At 41.9% G+C, this 11,160-nt stretch overlaps 2 protein-coding genes across 2 annotated transcripts; one reads left to right on the top strand and one right to left on the bottom strand.

Moving 5' to 3' along the window:
* Window positions 1–2,462: 2,462 nt before the first annotated feature.
* On the top strand, window positions 2,463–4,776 carry LOC118810034 (osteoclast stimulatory transmembrane protein-like). The gene is made up of 2 exons (XM_036573552.1): window positions 2,463–3,443; window positions 4,444–4,776. The coding sequence occupies exons 1-2, from the start codon at window positions 2,463–2,465 to the stop codon at window positions 4,654–4,656; spliced, it is 1,194 nt and encodes a 397-aa protein (XP_036429445.1). The 3' UTR covers window positions 4,657–4,776.
* Window positions 4,777–8,206: 3,430 nt separating this feature from the next.
* On the bottom strand, window positions 8,207–9,331 carry LOC118810033 (G-protein coupled receptor 151). The gene has a single exon (XM_036573551.1). The coding sequence runs from the start codon at window positions 9,329–9,331 to the stop codon at window positions 8,207–8,209; it is 1,125 nt and encodes a 374-aa protein (XP_036429444.1).
* Window positions 9,332–11,160: the final 1,829 nt, after the last annotated feature.

Genomic DNA, 11,160 nt, shown 5'->3' with positions numbered 1-11,160 from the left:
TCCCTAATTCTGATACGGGTCACGATGTGTGCATTTTGTACCCTCTCTATATGAGTAATAGAGCTCTCCGAAAACACAGATAAAGGAGCATTACAGTAATCCAAATGAGTTGACACAAAAGCATGTACAAGCAAGTTTTTCACAATTGGCAGTATTTAAGACGTCTCGGATCTTGACTACACTTCTAACATGGTAAAATGCTGCTTTACAAATATTGCTTCTGCATGTTGTTTGTCCTACTTAAGGCCAGTAGATGTCAGTGTTGAACTAGCTGGATTACTAAGTATGGCTGCAGGCTGCTGTCTGCCTGTCTCAGCTGACCTATAGCTAATACAGCTCTCACAGCATTTATTTAGCAGGACCTCCTTAAGGAATTCAGTCCTTACGACAGCTCCAGTTTCCTACTATACTTATGATGTATTACATATGTTTGTCCTGTGTTTTGCAAGGAGTTAAGACGAAATATGTTTTATTTGTGGTGTTAAAACTGTTTTTAGAATATCATCATCATCATCATCAAACATTTCTGTATCACTGTAAAGATGTCATGTACTTGTATTTTAATAGTGATATTGCCTCTTCTATCTTGAGAGAGAGAGAGAGAGAGAGAGAGAGAGAGAGAGAGAGAGAGAGAGACATAGAGTGCTTTCGTGATTAAGAATTTAGACGATAAACGAGGAAGTAGGTGTTGAACAGGCATACACACATAAAGAGCCACATTCACTTACTAATAGACATTTGTACTCATCTGCGCTGCATGGTGCATTTTGCATTTTGTATTGCAATTCTGAATATTTTTAACCTTTCACCATTATTGAGGATAGACTAAAAACTTAAGGTAGGAATGCATTTTCTTTAATTTGGAGTTTAGATGTTGAAATTTAAATAGCAAAGTAAATAAAACATTAATTTCTCTGTTATATTTCTAGGCCTTTGTAGTACAAAAGTCTTAGGCACCCAAACAAACTGTTTAACCCCTTGAAATCCCTGGCTTATTATTACATATTAAGTCTTATTATTCAGGTACTACAGGGACTTCTTTGCAAGCTGGCTGAGCTATTCTTATAAAATTGTTCACTAAAACTTTGGACCAGCCGGCGAGCCCTGGCCATGTAAGGGATTAAAACCCCTTTTCTGGACAACACGTGTGTTCCTGCTTGTAAAAACACCTTTGAACATTAAAATAAATTCAAATAAACTTGAATGCAGTCAAAAGTAAGAAGAAAAAGTAGTTGATATCTTGTGATCTAGTTAGAAAAACAGATTTGTTGCCAGATTTCTCCTCAATGCCTCCAGTCATCTCTTAGACTTGTTCAAATCCATCATCAGCACACTTGATATATTTAAATGAAGAACTGATTAGCCAAACCAGGTGCTGGATTACGACTACAAATAATACTACGAGGACATATTTGTACACGGTTAAGCAAACACATTCACATGCATAAAATCACCTTATATTGTATTAATATTATTTTTATTAATTTAATAAATAATATTACAGTTTTTCTGAACAAAGAAATGTCTATTGTCCCGACACACCACTGTATGTCTATGTTTGTTTTCCCTTTTATGGCTGTCCTAACAGAAAGGAGAGCAAATGGATGTGCAATCAGGACCCCCAACCCGAGGTTCTTTGTAAGTGGTAGTTCTTTACTTTCTATTGTTCAAATCACAGCTTGGCTAAAAAAGTTGTTAGCTGAGTATTTAGGTCAGTAACAGTCTTTACCTGAAGAGCTTTTTGCTTAACCTAGGCCTGTTTTTATCGCCTACTTAAAGGAGAATTCTACAATTGTTCAGAGTGGAATGATGTGAAGTGAGCCTTTCTACAGAAACTCTAGAATTCAGAATTACTCACAGTGAGAGGAACTAGATGTCCAAACCATTTAATGTCTTTAAAAGAACATCACAGAACATCATTACATGAAAAGGTTATAAATATGCTGTATGATGCCTGGAACATTGTGAGACTTTGCTTTACAATATCTTTGGGACAGGATTTTGGCCTAAAACATATATATAAATATATACATATTTAAAATCCTTTCTTGGTGGAGAGGTACATGCAGGCCAAAGAAAATCATCACCATTACATATACAAATCAGAGCTGGTGTCCTTAGTGTTTTCTGGTCACTTTGGACAGCAAAAATAAAATGGATATTTTTATTTGTGACGTCTGGTTCTTATCACCACTGTAAAGATATCTGAAGCACTACGTTTCTCTACAATTAACCTTTCCTGAAACCACTCTGAATGACTTTGTTAACATTGCAACAACTGAATTACGCTGAAATTTTGGAATTCCCCTTTGACGACCCTCTCTAGTTAATAATGAGGGTTTGATGAGATTATCCAGTTTGTGTGTTATTTCATGGTTTTATGGAAATGTTTTGCATTGATTTATTTATTTGAAATGAATTGTTTTTTCAGGCTGTATGCAAAACAGCGTCTAGCTCTCATAATGCCCTTTGTATGGAATGCTTACTCCAAACCCTGTCCATCAGGTGCATGTGAGATGCTCACTCTAATTCTCCTGTGTATCCTCGTCTCATTCACCATCTCAACCCTGCTATTTGTGTGGATGGTGTTCAGTTTGGGCTATACCCACTTTGTGGCTGGTATTTTAACTGGTGTGAGTGCATTGGTGATGCTGCTGCTGTTGATCTTGGTGCACCCTGTGCGCTGTGTAATAACAGTGACTGTGCCATCGCTGGGCACCAAACAGGGTCGTAAGATCATCCTGTCCACGGCACTGCTGTATGCCATCACCTCCTGTGTGCCCAACATCACCAACAACATGGCCCGCAGCCTCCACATGATGAAATGCAGTGCAGGCAACATCACCCACAGCGTGCTGGAGTCCTGCAATGTACCCAAAGAAGCTCTAAGAGACATTGAGAACAAGCTGGCTGATTTGCCCTTGATTAGCAGCAGAGACTACTTCTTTAAGCTGGAAAGTGACGTGGATGTAAAGGACATGGAGAAGAGTCTCTCTCAAGTTTCTGAAAGTGTGAAAGCAGACCTTGCCATGCTACACAGCACAGTAGGCCAGGTTTCCCAGGTTCTCAAGAAGATAATTGCTGCACTGTTCGTAGTTTTAATGATAGGCAGTTCGGTGGTCTATGTGAAGGGCTACCTGACACATATTAAACATGATAATGTGTACCAGTCGCACCAGCTGATGGAGGCTTTGCAGAGAGTGAGTGGTGATGTCACGTTGCCCAGGAGCTACAAGAAGAAGCTGGTGAAGACCTCTGGGGTGCGGATGAGCGCTCGTGAGCTGAAGCGTGGTCTCTGGGGGATGCTAGCCCTGCTTATCTATGCCTTGATGTGTGGGATCATGCTTGGCCTGGACCACTTTGTATACAGGTCACTGCAGTCGCTCCTGGCATGGACCTCAGACATCCCTGACATTCGGGCTACTGTGCATGTTCAGATGACAGTGAGTACAACATTAACCATACTCACTTATTTTATGAAACCTAGTGACCACTCCTCCGTAGACAGCAATTTCTATAATGCAATCAGTGGTTTGACTCCTCTGGGGGGTGGAGGTTGGGGGGGGGTGGTGGCGGGGGGTGGCAATTGCACTGGGGCCCATGGTGCCAGTGGGCCTGCACTATACTGCAAAAATGGTAACTTGGCAAATAAAAATACCTTAAATCTAGTCAGTATATCTAATATTTCTTATTTTGAAATTGTTGTAAACTATAAGTTAGAAGTTTATTTTCGTATTGTAGCCTATTATTATTTTCTTGCCCATAGAATCCTGGTTATGCATCCATTACAGAAGCTCGCTAGCTCTCAAGCATATTTCTCTGACCATGATTCATTTAGCCTAACCATATGCCTGATAATTAGCAAAGGCTATGAGTGTGTATCTGCAAATGTCGAAACACCCAATATGGTCTTATTTATGGCCTTTTTTCCCAAAACAGCTGAAGCCTAGTTCTAGCCAAAAATCTAGTTCCCACTGATTGTACAACTCTGTCCAATACAAGATTTCCAGAAGATTAATGTACTTCATCCTGTACACTTATAGACTGGTAGACTTTTGAAAGCTCTTAAATTGTTCCTGGCTTGGATAGGGGAAACATTTCATTGGTATAGAATTTTTGCATTATGTGTTTGAGGCCCTTTAAAGTTGAAAAAATGATTTCTTAAAGAACCATCCATTGAAGGTTCTTCTTTGGCAGCTTTTATGAATGTAGGCCATTTCTTTCTAAACAGCTGTATTATCACTTCACACACTCATGAATCGATGTCTAAATGGATTTTGAATGTTAAAATTTGGGAGTTCTCCACTTTCATTGCTTATTTGTTCTATTTGTTCTAATTTTCAGATCAAGGGTACATTCATTGGTTTCATTCGCCATGATATTCAACAAATGAATAGCCATTATCCCTACACTGTGTCGATGCTGCCTCCGGGGTGTGTTCAGTCACTATCTGCACCAGAACACTCTGTCCTGACCTTAATCTGTACCTTCCTGACCATTGCTTTCTTCATGCTGCTTGTGGAGGTGTTTGCCCGACGCCTCCGCCGCAAAGTCTGTGCCTCATTTTACCGTAGCCGTGAGGAGCAGCGCACCCAGTACCTTCTGTGGAAGATTCTAGAGAAGAGAAAAAGACCAGAGGGAAGTGATGACTCATAACAGTAATGTCTTAACTTTAGTGTTCTTATTTGAGCAGCTACTTTGTACTTGGGGTAATTTTAAAGCATATGGTATCTAATTCAGTGTTTATGTACATTGGCACAAGTTTATGCTTGTCAGTTATACAAAATATTGTTGATTTTGTGCACAAAATAATTAAACAATGTAATTGCACTTGTTGAAGTTTCTATTTATGCGTTTAGCGTAAAACTACATAAGTATTAATCCAATATTGCTTATCTGATTGGTCCAGCAAGAGAATCATTCTTTGTGTGGCTCTGTAATACAGACAAATCAGGGGATAATAATGAAATAATAATATTATCTTTTATTTAGTGAACACTTTTCTTACCCGTGGCAACTCAAAGTGCTTTACAGACAGGTGATACAACTCATCAATAATAAAGAAACTGTGAGTATTAATTTAAAATTATGTAGGACAATGATACAAATCAAATTAAAAAGATACCAAAAGAGATGTAGAATTTGAATTAACCACTTAGTTGAAGAGATACATTTAATTTTTTTTAAGTGTGTACTGATCTTGACTGTCTAATAGAAAGTGCAATTGAGTTCCACAGTTTAAAAGCACAATAAACAAAAGAGGCCTGTCTACATTTTCTGTTTTGCGGAAGGTATTTGCAGAAGGCCAGTATCTGCAGATCTAAGATCACATGCAGGAGCATAAACAGACATACATTCTGTGATGTAAATGGGTGATAGGTCATTTAGAGCCTTAAAAACTAGCAGCAGACCTTTAAACTCTATCATAAAACACACAGGCAGAATGTGCAGTTCTTTCAAAATAGGAGTGAAATGGGCTCTCTTATTTGTTTTTCTTAGGAACTATGCTGCTGCATTTTGTAAAAGTTGTATTGTTTTCTTAGAAAGGCTGGCAACAAATGCTTGTAACAAATGCGTATGTTTTTCCGCATTCACTCTGAGATATAAAAGGTCGAAATTTAGCAATATTTTTCAACTGATAAAAAGCTAGTGACTGCATTTGCATGCAGTATAAAACACAGGGGTCACTGATCAGTGTTTTCCAACCCTGTGTATCTTTTACAGTACTGTAAAGAAGGAGGAGAAAGGAAGAGTACAGAGAGAAATGGGGAGAGACCATTAACTGACAATAACTTTGCTGCGTTCTCTCTCTTCTCTGGGTGATATGAACAGGAATCGGTAATCTCCCTAAAGCTACAACTGGCTATTCAGGGAAGCTTTTTGTGTGTGTTTGAGAGAGCAAGATAAAGAGAGGGGGGGGAGAGAAAAAGAGAGAAATGAAATTTGTGTGACTAAGATATCAGACAGTGTGCAAATAAGTTTATCTGTTTATACTTACATAGCAAAACCATGCATGGACAAATTTCTGAGTAAAGAGAACTGAGTGTCTGATAATAGTTTATTTATGTTTAGTGCACCAACACCCTGATGACTCATTTATTGACTAATTCAATCATAGCTAGATAGATAGAAAGCTCTCTTACTCCCTCATCTGATCTATCTGTAAAATGTGCCAACTGAATATCAGACCATAATCAGTTGATGCACTTATTGGAGAATGGGGCCACACATTAGTGTCTGTATGCAAAGTATGTAGACAATTGACCATCATATCCATATACACATGTTGATCTCATTATGAAACCTATTAATAGGCATTTGGAGTTGGACCCATTTTGCTACTGCAACTTCTATTTAGCCACAAGAGAATTAATGGAGTCAGGAACTGATGTTAGGCAATAAAGCCTGACTCACAGCAGGCATTCCAATTCATTCCAAAGGTGCTGGATGGGGTTGAGATCAGGGCTCTGTGGAGGCCAGTTCTTCCACCTGAAACTCAGCAAACGTTCATACATGTAAATACTTCTCAATGTAAGCAGCTTTTCTCAGTTCTGCATTGCTCATTTTCTTTCTTTCCTTTTTTAAGGTCAGAATTTATTACAGCAGGGAGCTCCTGACTAGTAGAAAAGTGACCTATAAAAAGAAACACTTTCAAAAAACAGCCAAAGGTCATTATCTACTCTTCAACAATAGCACAACAGACTCTGGCCTTTGAGACTGAATGATACTGCATAGTGTCCCTCAGGGGAGAGGCTTTTATGCTCAGCCATCCATTCTGCTTTCACACAAGTTAAACACACACATAAATCGGTCTGTCGTTTGGAAAAAAAAGGAGGACCATAGTTTACATGCAGAATAAAAATAAACAGAATGTGTAAGAATATCTTATTTTATTGTCCACAAATCACAGTCTCAAATATTGCAAGTGTTAAATACACAGATGAATCTAGGAGGCTCAACACAGAGAAATGGGATCAAATACTAATGAACTGGCAACACCACTTATGCCAAAAGTGAACATGTTGCGTCTTCTGTGAGGAAGGGTCAGGATGTGAAAATGCATGCTTTAAATTATCAATGACTGTTTGTTAACATCTTTATCATATCAGAAAATAGTCTTTTTCATTTAAACTGTTTTAATTGCTGCCCAAAGAAAAACATGTATTTTCATTTTCCCCATTTTTGTTTTTCTACCTAATTCGAGCACAGAAGATGCCTTTTACACTGTATGACATTTTTCATGAAGAGTGGACCAACATAAAATGCTCCAGAATTGACTGGAATGTAATCTCTTTATATGAACTTACACTGTAAGTAAAGAGTGTTGTTGCCCTCTCTTGTAAAGCTACTATTTTGGAGATACTTGTTTTTATTTGGACAGCGATGATATGTACCATCTATTTATAGGCAATTATCTCTGAGTTGGAGAAACAAAAAGAAGACTGGCTGATTATTTTGCTTGAGCACTTTGAGACATTAAAATCAAGGATCTCTCATTTTCTGTGGACAAACACATTTAACAGCAATGAGAATAATATGAATGACATTACCATTAATGTTGATCATTCGCGTTGTGGCAATAATGAAGGTGGGAAAGTTAAGGAACGAGAGACTCATCTACACAGTCAGATCTTTGAGACTTTGGAATTAATGTTCTGCTTCTTGAATTTAAATGTCAGCTGGTTCACCTTCTGCAACTTCAGAGACACTTTGTTTTCAAAGTGAAGGACTTCAGTCTGACACGTTCTGTTTCTCAAGAAACTTTGAGAACATTTTCCAACCTCTACACTCACCAATCATGTTATTAGAACCCACTGCCTTATAGCTCCATCTTGCTGGTGTTAGAGGCTGTAGCCCATCTGTTGATGCACAGTTTGTAGAAGTCATATTCTCACCCCTCATCAGTGGTCAGTTTCTGACCACAGAACCACTTTTGGTGCAATATTTTGAGTGGTGGACCACTCTAAACCTAGTAGTCACACTGACATGTGACTGACACCTTCAGACTATGTCAGCGTCACTGCTGTGCTGAGAATTCTCCACCACCCAAATAATACCTGGTCAACAGCGGTCCCAAAAACTGACCACTGATGAAGGTGCCAGACAAACATGACATCCAGTAAGTGTAAATACAATGTACTTCTAATTTCTTTTTAATGATAATTTATTTATATGATTTATTGACACCTATTTTAAATCGTTTTATTCAGAGTTCAGCGCTTCCCTGATCCAGTCGTTCCCATGGAAACGGGTCAGTGTTGTCCGGCACTGTTGGGTTTTGCCGTCCGCTCCAGAAATGTTCCAGATCCGGCAGAGTCCGGCCGAACGCGTCCGCGTGCACTTCGCTCGCGCTGCTCCCACGCTGCGTTTTGGCGTTGCTCACAGCGCGCCGACCCGCCACGCGGACGCATGCGCTCGTCAGGCTCTCCCTGAGCGGCACGAGCGTGCTGAGGAGAATGGCGGGAGAGAGCGCGCTAGCCAGGTACATACACACCTCCGCGAGCACGAGCAAGGCGGCGGGCGGCCCGCAGCCCTCGCGTGCGCCGTGACGCGCCCACGCCCACGCGCCCCACTCGGGCAGTAGCGCGAGCGCGTTGGCCGCCGTGACGCTGAGCAGCGAGAGGGCGATCTCTCCGCGGCGCGCGGCGCTGGCCTCGCGCGCTCTCGGGAGGCTCTTGAAGATGGCCCGCACGTGGCAGACGGCGGCAAGGACGACGGGAACGGCGTAAGCGGCGAGCGGGAGGACTTTACCGTACACGCGCACGAACTCGGAGGAGTGAGGGGGCAACTCGGACACGCACAGGCTCACGTTGCCCTTCACGTGCAGATTCGAGAACACGATGTCAGCGACGGGAAAGGCGAGCGCCGTCGTCCACACGGCGCCCGCGGTCATCACGGTCCGCTTCAGCTTAAAGTGCGCGTCGCTCTCCACGCGGGAGTGCAGGTCGTGGCGCGCGCGGCCCAGGAGCGCCAGCGTGAAGGCCTTCGCCGCCAAGCAGCCGTGCTGTAGCCACTCGGTTATCCGGCAGGCCACAGGCCCGAGGGTCCACGCGCGTTTGCGATACGTGAGCGCGCGTGCCGGAGCGCACAGCGCAAGCAGCAGCAGGTCCGTGGCGCTCAGGTTGACGAGCATCGCCGCCGTGTCTGAGGCGCCCGTCGCTTTCACGTTGTGCGTCAGCACGGCGAGCAGCAAGACGTTCCCGCCGATTCCGACCGCGCAGATGGCGCCGAGCACGAAGGGCAAGATCAGCGCCGTGTCCTCGCCGCTTAGCTGCTGAACTCCTCCATCGAAAGCCACGAAGGAGGCGTTGGCCGTCGTTTCCAGCTCCATTGGCGCGCGCGCGAACAGGTGCCCGCTGCTTCGTAACCACAGATTTTTTATATTCACGTTTTCTGGTTTGACATGGAAATATAATAATGATTATGGTAATAATAAATGTTTAAAGCGCCATCGCAGTAGTGAAGTGAGGCACAGTGAGTGGAGCTGTCCACGACCTAGTGGTGCTGAAGTCCGTCTCTCAGCGCTGAAGAGTTATTTTAAGATCTTTCAGTGTCGTCAAATAGGCGCGTCATGTGCGCGCTTTGTGGCTGCGGGGCACAGTGGCAAATGGACAGTCCATAACTGGGCTAACAGTTCATTTACTTCTTTAGATCACCCTGGGAGCGGAGTAGGGTGGATTCAGTATTACAGCCCTGACACGCTGACACGAGCAATCATCAGCTGATTTTCAGCCCTGCGTTACTTTTAAAGACGGGGGTAAAATTAAGAAAAGAAGCATATCGATGTATTAACCTTTTTGAAGGTAATGGGCCCCATTCACCAACATATTCCTGAGTTTTGTCTTAAATTTGTTCTTGAGAAAGGTCCTAAGAAAAAGTCTGCGTCAGATTCATGACGTGTTTTTAAACCGAACTGTTCGCACCTCAAGTCTCAACTGTTGCTCTTGAGTGTGTGTAGATTCCGTTCTTACCTAAGAACAAATCTCAAATAAGAAAACATTGGTGAATGTCAGAATCATCGTGAAAACTGCATAAGTAGGGTCTAAGAAGAAATGTCTTCCTAAGAACGTTTGGTGAATGAGGCCCAATGCCCAATGATGTGAAATCCAACAGAAGAATTGCATTATTGTCCAGTGCCTACGTCATGCGTGTCCCATACCCATGATGAAGCGTGTCGGCAAAATTCCAGCTGACCGCTTTCACCCTGGACATCACCTTTTCCAGCCACTTCCCTCTGGTAAAAGATTCAGGACCACCAGATCCAGCATAGCCACACATGCCAATGTCTTTTTTTCCAGAACTGTAGTGCTCATTAACCACAGTGCACACATCACACTTTAAATTTAACCTCAACCTAACAAACCCCCTACTGTATTACAGTGTAACTCCTCTGTAAGGTAATGCTTATTTGCACAACTGTACAGATGTTAATTTGTTCATATCATTCTGTAATATCTGGTATATCATTGTTTTTATAGTGTATGTCTACTCAGACCTGCATGTGTACAGATATTCATCTTTTAGCTCTTTCCACCTTGACTTTTTACTATTCTTTATTCTATGTATTCTATTTTTATTTTATTTGTCCCATAGATAAACCTTTGTTAACAGTCTATGTGCTTGCGTGGTCTGTTCAGTATGTTACATGTCGTACATGTGTGCACTCACTAAGACAAATTCCTTGCATGCTGTCATGCTGTCCCATATTACCTGTTGGCTCATAATATCTGAATCCACCCTGTGGGACTATGGGATGGGATTTGCTGTGTACATATTAAATCCACACAACTTTGTTGAATCCACATCACTCTGTGTATGTAAGTACAAAAGCCATTTTTGCCCACAGGTTAGTCTAGTATTGAAGCTCACTCGGTTGCAAGTAATACTGTAGATTTCTGTGCCGCATCCTTCCATTAGCCCACGCATGCGAGCTAAGAGAGCGTTTGCATTGCTTTCCCTCATCCTTCTGTACTCTCCCTCATACACGCACGCCTGTTCCTTCAAGAGAGACTTTGTGTAGGGAGGATTTAGCTGGAGGGCTTTCATGCGATGGATTGATGTATAGTCCGCATGAGGATGTGCAGCTAATCTACTTAAAAGGATTCTCTGAAAAATAGATTTGCCTTCATTTCTTCATTGAATAAAAAAACTTTGATGCAA

This window comes from Colossoma macropomum, unplaced genomic scaffold (genome assembly GCF_904425465.1).
Source record: "Colossoma macropomum unplaced genomic scaffold, Colossoma_macropomum, whole genome shotgun sequence".
In the NCBI taxonomy this organism is placed as follows: domain Eukaryota; kingdom Metazoa; phylum Chordata; class Actinopteri; order Characiformes; family Serrasalmidae; genus Colossoma; species Colossoma macropomum.
This window is presented reverse-complemented; position numbering and strand designations above follow the sequence as displayed.